This window comes from Pleurodeles waltl, chromosome 2_1, assembly GCF_031143425.1.
Source record: "Pleurodeles waltl isolate 20211129_DDA chromosome 2_1, aPleWal1.hap1.20221129, whole genome shotgun sequence".
Lineage (NCBI taxonomy): Eukaryota > Metazoa > Chordata > Amphibia > Caudata > Salamandridae > Pleurodeles > Pleurodeles waltl.
This window is the reverse complement of record NC_090438.1, coordinates 614,130,007-614,144,190: the sequence shown is the minus strand read 5'-3', so window position 1 is coordinate 614,144,190 and position 14,184 is coordinate 614,130,007. Positions and strand designations below refer to the sequence as shown.

Below are 14,184 nucleotides of genomic sequence, written 5' to 3'. Positions count from 1 at the left end.
AAGGAAAGGGAGCTCCAAAGAATAAATTTGCATTGTATAGCAAGCCCAGTCATACAAAGAGATACTAAGGGATCTTTGTTGATTTTTATTGCTGATAATGTAGTATTGGGTTGAGAGAATTTGATTTTTTCTTTGAGCAAAGTGGCCTCTTTAGGAGGCAATAAGGTAGGTCTTGATAATCTGATATGACATCACCATGACAAGCAGTGTATTTTTTGTACTTTTGAGACAACAGTTTTCTTGTGCCCTTAAACTGTAATGTGCAGAATAGATATCCAAGTTACTTTTGCAGTATTTTAACATGTGTTGAATCTCCTTGATTTGTTTGTTATATTCTCTTTGAAGGATCCCCTCTGTTCAGAATTAATAATGTTGTCTGCCTTCTTTTTTCTTTCAGAGGAAAATGTTTGTGAATCATGTCTCGCACCAATACTTCCTTCAGGTGGGCTTTATTTATAAATTGTGACTAAACCGCTATCCCATTGAAACTTTTAATTGATGTACCTCAAAGAACATGATTGCATATAATGGTGCATGTTTTAACTATGGGTGAAGGCATGTTTCTGCGGGGAAGAGCCTCTGGTTGACAAGATAAGTGGCTTCGCTGATTACATAGCAAGCTAACCCAGTTAATGCCTAGTTGATTTGTAATCATGAAATTGTCATTTTTTGATTGCAAAAATACTCTCACTAATCTTGGAAAATATCTATTTTGATTCTAAAGGTATTATAGTTTCCGATAGAGACTTTTAACTGCAGATTTGTCACCTTTTGAATATTCTCCAGGCAGCAGACTGGATCTGGAAACTTTTCAGTTGTACCTCTAGGTGCCAGAAAGTGACACCTTGCTGCTCCGCACTGATGCAGTTCTGCTCCTGAAATGACATGCGAGGCATATATACGGGCCACTCCTGCCCAGTGACATTAGTTTCTTTTTTTCTTTGCCACCAGACATGGATCTGGATCTCCTGCTTATCCCTCTGAGGCACATCTCAGCAAAATTCTATAGTGTGCAAGGGGTGTCTCCCTTAAAGTAACAAGTTCAAGCCCTGTAGGACTTTTGCAAACAAATGTCTGTGACAGATCTCCAGCAGGTGTGCCCGAGGTCAAGCCACTACTCCAAGGCCTTCAGCGAATCAATGAACCCAAAGCCATCAGGGAACAAGAGGCAAGACTTCACGGCACCAAGCATAAGAAAACTCTGTGTCTGGACCATTCCAATTACAACTGTGCATACAAAGCCCACCCTTGGTCCCGTTGTGATTCCCAGAGTCAACGGATCCGTTCCAGGGGTCAGTCTTTGCCGCGTTCCAAGTCCTCAGGTAAAATTAAGAATCTTAAGAAGCCAAACTGGGTTTCCGTTCCACCATTTCACTCACATGTTCCTAAACAAGCACTGGGGCAATGCTTCCAAAGTCAGCTGACTTCTGTGCTGATCTCACAGCTATTCCTGGCACAGGCCTGTTTCCATGGCCTTCAGCCATGCCACTTGAGATCGAACAGTTCTGTGGAGCCATGCTCTGGCTCTTTGTATACCTGCTGATTCCATCTAACACTCTTTTCGAACCAAAGGAACCAAGAGGCCTTTCATCTAGGATACAGTCACAGAGTTCATTCTCGATGCCAGCTGGACCCTCTGCACTATCTTGCCTCCGACTCCGCTGCTAGTGCCACGACCCACACTGTCCCCAGGCACGTCAAAGCCAATGCCAACTTCATCACCTGAAGAAACAACTCCAGTTGTCCTCAACGACGCTGGTCTGACCTGGGCAGCATTGTGTCTGAATCCACCAGAGGCTCTGATTTCCTCCATTGAATTATCACAGGCTCAACAACACTCTGTGCATTCCCTTTTGGGGACTGACTTTAACAAAGATTCAAACTGGCTGATAAGTTCACTCTGCTCTACCAAGATGGCAGCTATTATGAGTACTTACAGGGTGCTAGTACTCCAAATAATTTCCCGGAAACAGCTTTTTTCTCCAAATAGACCACAGAGGAATCCACCTCCATCGCCATGGTGATGTGTAGGGTGACTGAAGTACCTAACCCCTGCTCCCCAATTTAAAAGTTAAAACAAATATCTTGAGGGAGTTCTTCCAACCGGGACAAACGTCTTCTGGGCTCCTTTGTACCTTTAATGATGCACTGACAGATAACTTATTGTGGGCCTGGGCCAAACCTTGCTCTGGCCCCACAGACAGTATACAAATTGTCAGGTGCTGTCACCCTGCTCTGGGTCACCTGGCTTTTCTTTTGCAGTATGCCTCCCAGAAAGCCTAGTGGTGCAAGATTTCACCAGCCACTCTAATCCCAATATATTTTCCACCACTCTCTTTGATATGAAATTTAAGCGAGTAAAAACATTCAGCAAATGTGTCTTTTCTTCTACCAGCTTGGCCCTCGGATCTGTTAACACCACTTGTTTGTTGGGCTGCTACTCATATGCCCTATGTGATTCAGTGGCATAAGACCCCCTGTGTGTGCCTGAAGACTTTCACCCTGTACTTTCTCACATGATTCAAGATGGTTGTAATGCTGTCAAGCTCAGGATTTGTTGTGACTTGGACACCACTGATGCCATCAGGCTGGCCATAGGCACCAATGTTCATTTAGTTTAGAACCTTGTAATAGCTTATAATGAATCCAAGAGGATTTATTATTCTGAATAAATGTATTTATAGAAAAAAATGAGGGAAGGTCACTGGGAACATCGATAATGCATATAAAACTGGCTGAGACGTATCAGTTTATTATATTCTCCAACACACTAATTGTAATAAGTCAATTTTTCTAATTATTCAGTAATTTTAGAAAATCAGTTTTTACAGTTCATATCAACTGTACATTTAATTGTTGTTAAAACATGAATGCCAAGATATTGAAAGCCAGATAGGTGCTAGTGAATCCCATTGTTATACAGTACAGCAGCAATACAAGATAAAATTAAAGCAAAAAAATGGTTTTAAGATCACTCAGATACTGATGGATAACCCTCAGTAATATTTAGTGTAATTTTAATAGTATAATTAGAATAGAATAAAGTAGGTAATTGATGTATAATAACAATTTCATCTACATGAGCTGATGCTTTTAAATACATGTCATTAACAGTGATACCTTTATTATCTACTGAGTTGCAAATAAGATACAATAATGGCTCAGAAGCTAATAAAAATATCAGAGGTGATAAAGGGCATCCCTGCCTAGTCCCTCTGAATACTTTGAAAGAAGAAATGTTAACATTATTGACATATGTTGATGCAGAATATACAACTAGAAGAACAACGAAAAACTTGTGTAGTGTTAAACAAAAAATGTCAATTAACCATATCAAATATTTTTACTGCATCAAAAGCAAGGAAAAAATAGGATCGTTAATATTACTTATATAGGCTAAAGTATGACAAAAAAGTATAGTGTTGTGCAATGAAATCCTGTCCTTCATAAAACCAGTCTGGTCATTGTGCACAATAGAATTCAGAATTTCAGATAACCCAGTTGCCAGATTTCCAGTGTATATCTTACAGTCTTGATTAATAAGAGAGATTGAGCGATAATTTGAAGCTAATGTGCTATCTTTGTCAGGTTTATGAAAAACAATTATAATTGCATCTTTAAAAAAAAGCCTTCAACTGAAGCATTGTTTACAAAATCTTGAAATAGAGTAGTATAGAAAATCATTTTTAAAACATTTATAAAATTCCACTGGAATACCAAAAAGCAATTCGCACTATAAATAAACCACAGTGATATTTTCTAAAATCAGGAAAACCAATGTCACCAAGATAAGGGATTTCTTAGAGTTCAGCAATTTAATTGCTGGATGAAGGTCTTCAAATTTATGAGGGCATCTACATTATCCCTGTCAGCTTGAGGTATAAGGGGTAAATTGCACTTAAGTAAGAATTGATCCAAAGTAGTGTTGTAAATATCTTGAGATTCACTTTAAAAGATTCAGTAAACAATCTTGAACTTAGTAGCCATCTCAGTCATGTTTTTTACGACTTAAGATGTTAAATTGTACTTTTCAAGCAAAAAGTATAGCAGCACCATTTTAGAGTTCTTTTCCTGGTGAGGAAATGAAGGTACCAACCCTGTTTTTCCATCATGTGTGCTAATATATTATCATCTGTATGTGTTTCTTCGGTGAAACAGATATGAACCTTACATTTGCTTAAATAATCTAATATTTTATGTTTTTCATCCTGATCAGAGTACCATTCAGTGAAGTAATTTCTGAACAATAGTTATTAGCCATTACAATTTTGTTTTAAAGTAAAATAAAAAGTTTAAATATGAGGTAAACCATTTGACTGTCAGATGTACAAACAAGTAGCCATATAAAAATATAAGAACCCTAAAGTGGAAGTACATCAAGTGGAACAATGAGTCAACCGTAGTACAATCCAAGGAGAGATTACAGTGCAACAGCAACCTCTAATAAAGTAACGGACATTAGTAACTATTCACTGAAGAAGATAATTCCTCACTTGTGAAAGCTTGCAAGTCCATCGGCATAGTGTCATGTTGATTTCAGGTAGTAACCAAATCTGTAGGTAAAGTGAGAGATTTAAAGATGTTGTTTTTCCAAATTCGCATAACCGATGTATAAAAAATTCCATATTTATACCTAGCCTCCCTGATATAAGAACACAGATTAGACAGTTATTTGCTTATTGATCCATTTCCGTTACAAAATCCTGGTACACATTTTTTTTTTACCTTCTACTGTTAAGCTTGAGGTTATGATAACAGAAACACTTTGAATGTTAGTTGCCTCAGCTCATAATGATTAGGTTTATGATCCCAAGGCACTCAAGAGGGAGGGCAACAGATTTTCCAAAAAAGCTATATAATTTTAACCCTCAATGTTCTCTGACAAATTAATATAATTAGGTTGCACTGATGACTTCTGTGTTTTTAATTCCGAAATCCCACATCACTGACTTCAACATACTTAAGCTTCCCCAAATCCATCTTCAACTTCAACGGTTGAATCACCACCTACACAGACAGCCTGGCTTTTCTCAGAGCCAACAAAGCCACAAGACCTAGACTGCAAGTAAGCTGGTACAAGGAAGAGGTCAGACTCACCCTACACCACTGTAAGCAACTTGAACGCAGATGGAGACAAGGTCAGGATGACACCGACAGGAGCATCACAGATGCTACCATCAGCAAATCGGAGCCACCAACAGCCCACTCTCACTGACTGCATCAAAGCATCAACAACAGCGCAAAGGAAAACTTTGCCTTGGTGAAAGACTTCACCTTTTATGCCACATGCTCCCACTATGTAACTCCCTCTCAAGACCTCGGCATACAGCTATGCCTATTCATCAGCAGCAAGATCACTAGCATCTACGACAACTTCAAGCCACAACCCTTGCAGCCATCCTGCCCATCTCAAAAACACTCAGAGGACAACCCTGACCACTTGGTCCTCTCACTCATGAAACCTCAACCACCATGCAGTCCATACACTCCAGAGCATGTTTGGACCCCTACCTTCACCACGTCTTCATCAAAGGACTGGACTCCATCAGCACAGCACTCACCCTAATCCTGAATGACTTAATCATCATAGCCACTTACCTGGACCCCTGAAACACACCACAGTCCTCCCTCTCCCCAAGAAATGCTCAGCACACTCGAACACGCTAGCCAACTACCTACCTATCTCCCTTCTACATTACACTGCAAAAGTCATGGAAACAGTGATAAACAATGCCTAGCTACCAACCTCAACGGCACCCACCTCCTCAATACCAGTCAGTCTGCATTCATTCCCAACCACGGTACAGAGATGTCCCTCATCACCCCCATGGACATCATCCAGATCTTCATGGACACTGCAATCCTCCTCCTGCTGGACCTTTTTGCAGCCTTCCACACTGTTCCACACCTCCTTTTTATCCAATGATTGCATGAAGCTGGCATCCAAGGACCCACACTTTGATGCATTTGCTCCTTCGTGACAGGACGCACCCAGTCAGACAGCCTGGCCGCTGTCACCCCAGACACCGTCAACCTTATCTGAGGAGTTCCAAAAGGATCCTCACTTATCCCCACCCTGTTCAATGCCTACATGGACCCGCTCACCAGCATCATCTGCACCAACAGAATCAACATCACTTCCCACGCTGATACCACCCAGCTCATGCTCTCCCTCTCTGAGGCACCCAGACCAATTTATCCACCTGCATGAATGAAGTCATCGGATGAAAACCAATTGCCTCAAGCTAAATACAGACAAAACAGAAGTAGTAATCTTTGGCAAAGACACCTCTCTCTAGGACTCTGCCTGGTGGCCTGTCAAACTCTAACCCATATTCCTTCCGACACCCCATGCAAAGAACCTTAGAATAGTAATCGACACCAACTCGCCATGACCTGCGAAGTGAACACAGTTTCTATCTCCTGCTTCAATATACTGTGGATGCTCAAGAAGATCTTCAAAGGGCTCCCCAGCAAAACGTACGGAACCACCACCAAAGCCCTCATCACCAGCAAGCTGGACTATGTATATGCCATTATCAACACTCAACAGACCAGAAAACTCCAAACCATACAAAACTCAGCAGCCAGGCTTACCCTCATCTTCTTACCTCACACTGACATTGTCCCACAACTCAAGTGCTTGACTGCCTCCCAGTCCACAAAGGGCCCTCTTCAAACTCTTCACGTTCACATACGAAGCCTTACACAACATTGTTACTGGGTACCTCAACAACCATCTAAACTTCCATAAACCTACCAGACAACTCTGCTCCGCATATAAAGAACCAAATCTGTTAGTTGTGCCTTCTCCTAAAGCCTCAAACGGACAGCCCTGCACATCACAGACACCTCCTCAGTTCTTGAGTACCTCATGAAACTGTAGACCTGGTTGTTTGGCAACACAAAAGAATGATGGACAAAGTGCTGAAACTTTTCAAACACTAACCCACTGCCACAGATCTGGGTTTAATCTATCGTTCTTTTGCTCACCATGCCACCTCAGTTTGGATCCAACCACATGCAAATCAGCCTTGACCGTGTCCCCATGGGAACAGTCCACCCTGAACTTCCAGCCAAGGTCCTCTCTGGACTGGAAACAAGCATCCTGGGACCGGTTTCAGGGTATCATCCTTGATCAACCAGGGTAGCTTGAATCCAGTGGCACAATGAGCACGGGACCCACGTCTGGGCATACCCTTCCCTCTTAGGCCGGAGTTAGCAACACAAACGGATGATGGACAGAGTGCTGAAACTTTTCAAACACTCACCTCCAGTCACGGATCTGGGTTTAATCCGTAGTTCTTTTGCTTACCATGCCACCCCAGTTTGGACCCAGCCATATGCATATCAGTTTTGAACCTGTTCCCCATGGGAACAGTCAATCCTGAACTGCAAGGCCAGGTCCTCCCTGGACCATAAACATTCATCCTAGGGCCGGTTTCAGGGTATCACCCTTTGTCAGCCAGGCAAGCTTGAATCCATATCTCTCTCTATATTGGAATGGGCGCAAGACTGGAAGCCCTTTTAACAATAGGGCTGACATGAACAGACTTACTTTTCGATTGTAGCTTTCTGTTTTGGAAGGGCGTCGGGTCTTACGTGCCACTTCACCACTCCAGTGGCCTTCTCAGAATCCATTGGCAACCGGCAGTCTGAGCTGCAAGGTCTTTGAGGCACCTGTGATGTGGTCTCTCTGGAGACCAAGGCCTATGACACCTCTCATCATATCCTGACAGGCATAACTCCAGCATGCCTATTTGGCTTGTTCTAAAATACTCTGAATAATTCATACAAATCTTGATTTATGTGCATATTCTATCAGCTGCTAAACCATGGCTGCCAAATGCAAGCATTCCATCCAGTAATAACTTAAATAGATGTAGGTACCCTCTTTTAGTGTATTCTGGACTTCTCCAGTTTTATGGGAGAGACAAAAGAAAAGGCCTGCTAATACTGTACCCACACGTATTAGCATATCACCAATATTAAATACCTATTTATATTGAATGTCTACTTTATGCGACTAGCAAATAATGCCGCCAGTACATATTCTGTTGCCCTGCCGGGCATCCTTGCTTGCATCAGTGCTCAAAGAAGGAACGAACTGTTGGTTTCTAAATCCCTGTAAAAGTAAGGTAAGAATACATTGGATTCATAAAATGTTGTCTTGCAGTTCTAAATATTATATTTCCCTGTAGGTTACCCTGCGACATTTAAATGTCATAAAGCTAAATAAATACAACACACATCAAAAAGGAAGAACATTTCTGTCAAAGGAGGAGAAAAGTTATAGCTCCCCTTTGAGTCAGTGAGGCTAAACTGATATTACAGGGTAATAAAGAAGAAAACTGCTCCTTTAAGCTTTACATTTTGAATGAATGTGAAATGGAGAAAGTTGACCAGAGTTAAAGAAGAGGAAAGTTTGATTGAAGAGGGCGACAGCTGTTGAAGCAATGTTTTTTAAAAAGAGCGAGAGCTAGTAGCAATCAATGGAGTGGCTGCAACATGAGAATGGATGTGGAGTGAGAATGTTGATGGGGTTGGAAAAATAGAGATAAGAGGGAGGATTGAGAGGAACCAAGAGGTGATATGGAGTGCAGAATACAAACGTGCTTCCGCCATTTAGTCTTGAATATTCCAGGGCGCAAATAGAACATTAAATCAATAGAGTAATTTCGTTTTGCTTTATGGAATATTTCTTAAATTTGGATTATTCCTAATGTTATGGGGTGAGAACCTTTGGCATAAAGTAAACCAAAAAATTAAACATGTAATTTGACAGGAGAGAGTATTTTCTTCCTGGCAGTGACTTGGGAGTGCATTTATTAATTATCGATAAAGAGGTAGATTTAGTAAGTCAACTATTTCTTGTTCTTTCTCAAATGTATAATTTATTTCAGTTTTGTCTTCATTGCTTCTAGATGCATCTAAACCCTATGGGGTAGTATTGTTCCACTGCAGGCATATGTTTCATAAAGAGTGTCTGCCGGTTCCCAACACGGTAAGCAAAACATTAATCTATGCAGGTATCAAAAATGATTTTACCCAACAGAAAAAAAGGTTGAAGGGTGCTTAAAATGTTCATCGTAGTCTCATCTCTGTAAACTCTCCTTATATAGTAATTTGTATGTAGAAATGCTCTATTTTTTCACTGTTTCCAAAGTAAGTCGTATGGTGTTTGTCTTAATTATGTCAAAACATACATAGCATTATTGAATTTCATTCTGGTTTGTATTTTGTGGCTGATTATCAGAAATATCAGCATTGGAATTTCAGCCTTGTTTATTAACACCCAAGGTCACTACTCAATCGAGTGGAACTTAAGTCCTGTTGAAAACAAATTTGAATCCTTAGCTGCACCATTTCCCAACACCACTTGCTTGCAGGGGAGTGTGGCGGTAATGTCCCTCTACATGAATTGTCTTTGAAGCATATCCCTGCACATGAAGACCCTTGATGTAAGTCTCAGGTATTATGACCCTTTTTTATTTGGGCCTCTGTGTTCAGTGCATGATCACACATACCCTCTGAAGACCACTGGGTTATGGATTGTGACCACGCATGAGGTTCTGCTGTCACAAGGGGCGCTCCATGCCTGCCTTCCATGGAGAGTGTGACTCCTGTCAGTTCAAACTGATTGCCCTAAGAGGATTGTGGTAGCAACTTGTTAATTTATAGTGGAAGGACAACCCTTTTTAGGTCTTGCCTAAACAGCACATTTCCTGTGCTGAGACATATTGTTTACAAGTCAGTGCGCTTCTAAACCACCCGCTGCAGACCATTACTTTTTTTCGTTATTACTCTCATTTGCAGTCTTTTGTTTCCTTAGCTCCATTATACTTCCCTTCCTTAGCTCCCTTAGGCTTCCCTTCCTTTCTTGTATTAGCTGCTTCCTAGATCATAGACCATGTACATGTGTTTTTTTGTCGTTTTGCAACACACTATTCTTTTTTTATAAGGGTTTTGGTATAACGTGCTGTCCTACTTCTTTTCAGACAAGTATACTGCTTCTTATTTATGTTGCTTTCACCTTATATGCCTTATCTATTGATGCTTTAGTTACTTACACCCCAACTGTACTACTCTACTCCACTCAGTTCCTCTGCACTCCACTATGTCACTCTACATCATTCCACCCTACCATACACCACTTCACTCTATCTACGCCACTCCACTTTTCTCCACCCCACAGTTGTCCACACCCCTCTAGGCCATTCTACTCTATGCCATTCTACTCTATGCCACTCTACTCTATGCCACTTAATTCCTCTCTATGCCACTCCATACCACTTTAGGCCACTCTTCTCGACACCACTCTGTGCCACTCCATTCCTGTTTTTGCCACTCCATGCCACTCTGCACCACTTTGCTGTATACCACTCCACGCCACCGTTTGGCACTCTACACCACTCTATACTACTCTACTCTGCACAACTCAACTCTACCCCACTCCATTGCGCCGTAAACCACGCTACTCCACTCTATGCCACCCCATGCCATTCCACTCCATACAGTGCTACTCTGCACCACTCTACTCTCTGCCACTCTACACCACTCCACTCTGTGTCACCCCACTCCACAAAGTCCCACTTTATGACACTCTGTGCACTCAAATGTGTGCCACTCCAATCTCTGCCACTCTCTTCTGCGCTACTGTATGTCACTCTCCCTCACGTCTTCCCACTCCAATCCACTATATGTCACTCCACTTCTGAGCGCTACATAAGCTCCACTGGCTTCCTGTAAAAAAAAAAAAATGCATTGCTTTTAAAGCGGTTTGCATAGCCCATAAGGCCTTATACAATTTGCGACCAGAGTATATAAAACTATAAGGAAGGGGTACCACACCTGCATCATGTTAAAAAGCTTCTCACAAAGGGACAAGGCACCTAGTCTTAATGTGGCTCTAACCGGAGTCGTCTTTTTAGCAAAATGTAGGCCCTTACAGAAGATTGAGCCAATTCATTTGTCACCCACTCTAACACAGCAGCTTGTTTGAATGAAGCAGCAACTCACCCTTGTGGAAGAATGATCACATATCAGGATATGTGAACAATTTGCTGAAACCTAACTTCTGAAATCCAACCTTGAACTAGTGTAGCCATGGTACAGCCCAAGGAGTCTAGCCAAAGTAGATCTAGCAGAATTGACCCTGTCAGAATTGCTAAAGTATTGTACCATACTGCAACAAGAAAGGGGCTAGCTTGATCTTGTCCTCCAAGAAGCATACTGTGAGTTTCTTGTGTACATAAAAAGTAGTTGCTGGCTGTAGTAATTCCAATCCTCAGTGCAAAAATCTCTTTTAATTTAATTGCAAGGTATTATCTTCAATATAATCCTATATTCCATCCCCACAACTGTCCTTAGCAACTCTAAGCCACGTAGGTTCTTAATACAGAATGAGTATGCATACACAGTATACTACCGTTGCCAACAAAGTTTCCCATTTTAGGTTGGAGTCAAAAATAACTCCCACTTATGGGAATGAATTAACTCTCTAATTTTTGCTATCCATTATGATGCTTATAGTTTTCATATACCCACAGACATTATCTTTGATTTTGCCATATTCCAAGCTTCTCCATAAATTGAACATATATTAAAACCAATTGCTGATGCCTTAGTACACTCCTCAACATCAGGATTTCTCTGTATGCTTATAGCAAAATGGGTAATTTTCCCCATGAACCATAGGTGGATCAGTAGGGACAGCAACAAGATCCTTCTCTAGGTTGTTAGTATACATCGTAAAAACAAAGGGAGCTGGCACACACCCCTACCTTACATCTTGGACAGTCCTAAATGCTTCTCCCTTACTCCCATAACTGTACCTTCCAGGAGGCTGGAATGAAACATGGCAATAAACCATGAAATCCCATGTAAAGTACTAGCCACTGCAAACCTGAGATGTGAGACCAAAGTGTTCATCAAAAGTATGTAAGTATGACAGTGTGGCGGCCTGGCAAGTAGCAGCCCCTGGAATGTCCCTGATGAGGATAGTAGAAGCTGCCATGATCCTCATTGAAGGGCCATGAATGCTAACTGGCAGATTTATCTTGAAAAAGGCATAACGTATCTTCATGCAAAGGTAACCCGCCATGAGATTGAGCACTTTGTTACCCCTTTATTAGCTCTAGCAAAGCACACAAAGAGCAAACATTCTATACTGTTGTATAATAAGACACAACATCTTTGGTGGGGTGAGGAGAAAGGAAAAGAATGGAAGTGATAGACTGGGTGATATGAAAGGGCAACACAGCATTTTGCATAAATGCAGGTGTAGCAAGCTGGCAGTGTTATGTGGTATGTCTGGGGGTCTTACCATGTAATCTTATTACATTACCCAGTAGTGGACCTCGGTCCTGGTAGGGTGGCAAAGAGCAGTCAGGCTACTTAAAGGAACATGTTTAAAGCATTTAACAATACCAACATGAACAATAAGTAAGTGACATGACTCAAAATAAATCTGACCCCAATTTAGAAAAAAAAGCAGATTTGTATATCAATTTAGACACCGAAATGAACTTTTTAAGTTACACACAACCAGGGCTATGAATTTTGGAAGCTTTGGAAAATAGGGTGTTTTCACTATTTAAATGACTCCCATTGAAATCAATGGAAAAAATCACTCGAGCACTTGCAGGGTGAGTTCCGGGCAACCCACCTAGACCTAAGGTTCTGTGGGGCCCTGCACCAAGAGTCAACCATCAGTTTCTAATTACCTTGCCCAGGGAGTCCAGGTGGAGAGGTGCTTGAGCTGTCCTTGGTGCTGAGGGGTCCACGGATGCTGGTGCGTTTTCACGACTTGGCAAAAGGGTACTTGGGGGTGGACATACTCTCTAGCCTTTGCATGTAGAGATCTGTGGGGGGCCAGGACCAGGAATCAACAAATGGAACTAAGCTGCCTCTGTAATGACCACTTCATGAGGGGGTGGGTCACTTTCCTACCCAGAATCCACTAAACCTAAGGGATGCCAAGATGGCAGAACACTCTCTTGGCTGTACAGACCTCCTAGCCCACCCAAAAGATATGGCTAGACCTTTAGAGTTGTACGCTTCCCGCACAATTAATTTCCAGCCTGTCAGGCTGGACAGGACAGGAAGGGCTATGTCCTCGAGTAGGGCACAAGAAACTACACTTCAAGGGCGGGTGAAGCATTTAAGGCTCACCGCCTTGACCTTCCCAGGTCCTTTGTGTCCATTCTGTGGAATTGCTGTTACATCCAGCAGAAGGGCCGGCTCATGTCTGTGGTGGCAGAGGCTCGAGAGAGAGAGAGAGCCCGCTAAAACAGCTGAGAGCTTGGTAACTTGGTGGGTACCTTCTAAGGGTACCACCAGGGCACATTCTAGTTAATCTTGAGTATGGGCATCATGCTCAGGGTTAAAAAGCAAGGGGAATTACATGGGCCATCACAAAGCTGGACATCTGGGAACAGCCCAGATGCTAGACCATGTTATCCTATGGACAGCTGGTTACTCAATGTAGCATTATGTTTTACAAGCTATCACAGGGTCATATATGCTCATGCATATGTCATCACTTATAGTAAAATGCAGCCTGCCTCCTGGGATATCGGAGGCCTGCCTTAGGGGTGACTGACCTGCACTACGGGCAGTAAAGGGACTCGCTCTGCACCTGGTGTGGGCATAGTCACACTCGAGTAGCAGCCTGCTCATTCAGGCTGACATGACAGCTCTGAAATCTCACTTTTACTTGGGTCATGCAGGATGGCACAATCAGTGCTGCAGCCCTTGTGACTCCTTTACCACCCTGCCCTGAGTATCACTGGTGCCAATTACTAGAGACTTACAGGGCTAGTAAAGTCCTTGCCAATTGGCCTATGCAATTTGACATAGAGTTTAAGGGAAAGAGCATAAGTACTGAGGTCTAGCAGGCCTCAGCACCCTAACAGGTCAAAAACAACAGTATCAGCAGTCTAAGTGGGGCAAAAAGTGGGGGGAGGCATCTGCAAAAGAGCCCAGTTTAGGTGGGTAGGTTTGGTGCAATGCACTTGTTTATTGTGATAGCACAGCTATGAAAGGAAGAAAGACTCAAAGGGCCTGAAGTTCACCAACCCTCTGGGCCGAAGTTATTGCTACCAAGAAAACAATTTTGTGCATCAGTGATTGAACTGGGCAACTGTACATTGGCTCCATTGTAGACATCATGAGGTACGTTAA

The 14,184-nt window shown here is 42.2% G+C and overlaps 1 protein-coding gene across 1 annotated transcript in view; it reads left to right on the top strand.

Annotated features, from left to right (window-relative positions):
* The window catches only part of VPS41 (VPS41 subunit of HOPS complex), a 769,622-nt gene that overhangs the window by 722,990 nt on the left and 32,448 nt on the right, over positions 1 to 14,184 (top strand). Inside the window, exons 27-28 of the mRNA XM_069215796.1 lie at positions 398 to 442; positions 8,925 to 9,004. Of these exons, the coding sequence (XP_069071897.1) occupies positions 398 to 442; positions 8,925 to 9,004 (125 nt within the window). The remainder of the gene's footprint in view (positions 1 to 397; positions 443 to 8,924; positions 9,005 to 14,184) is intronic.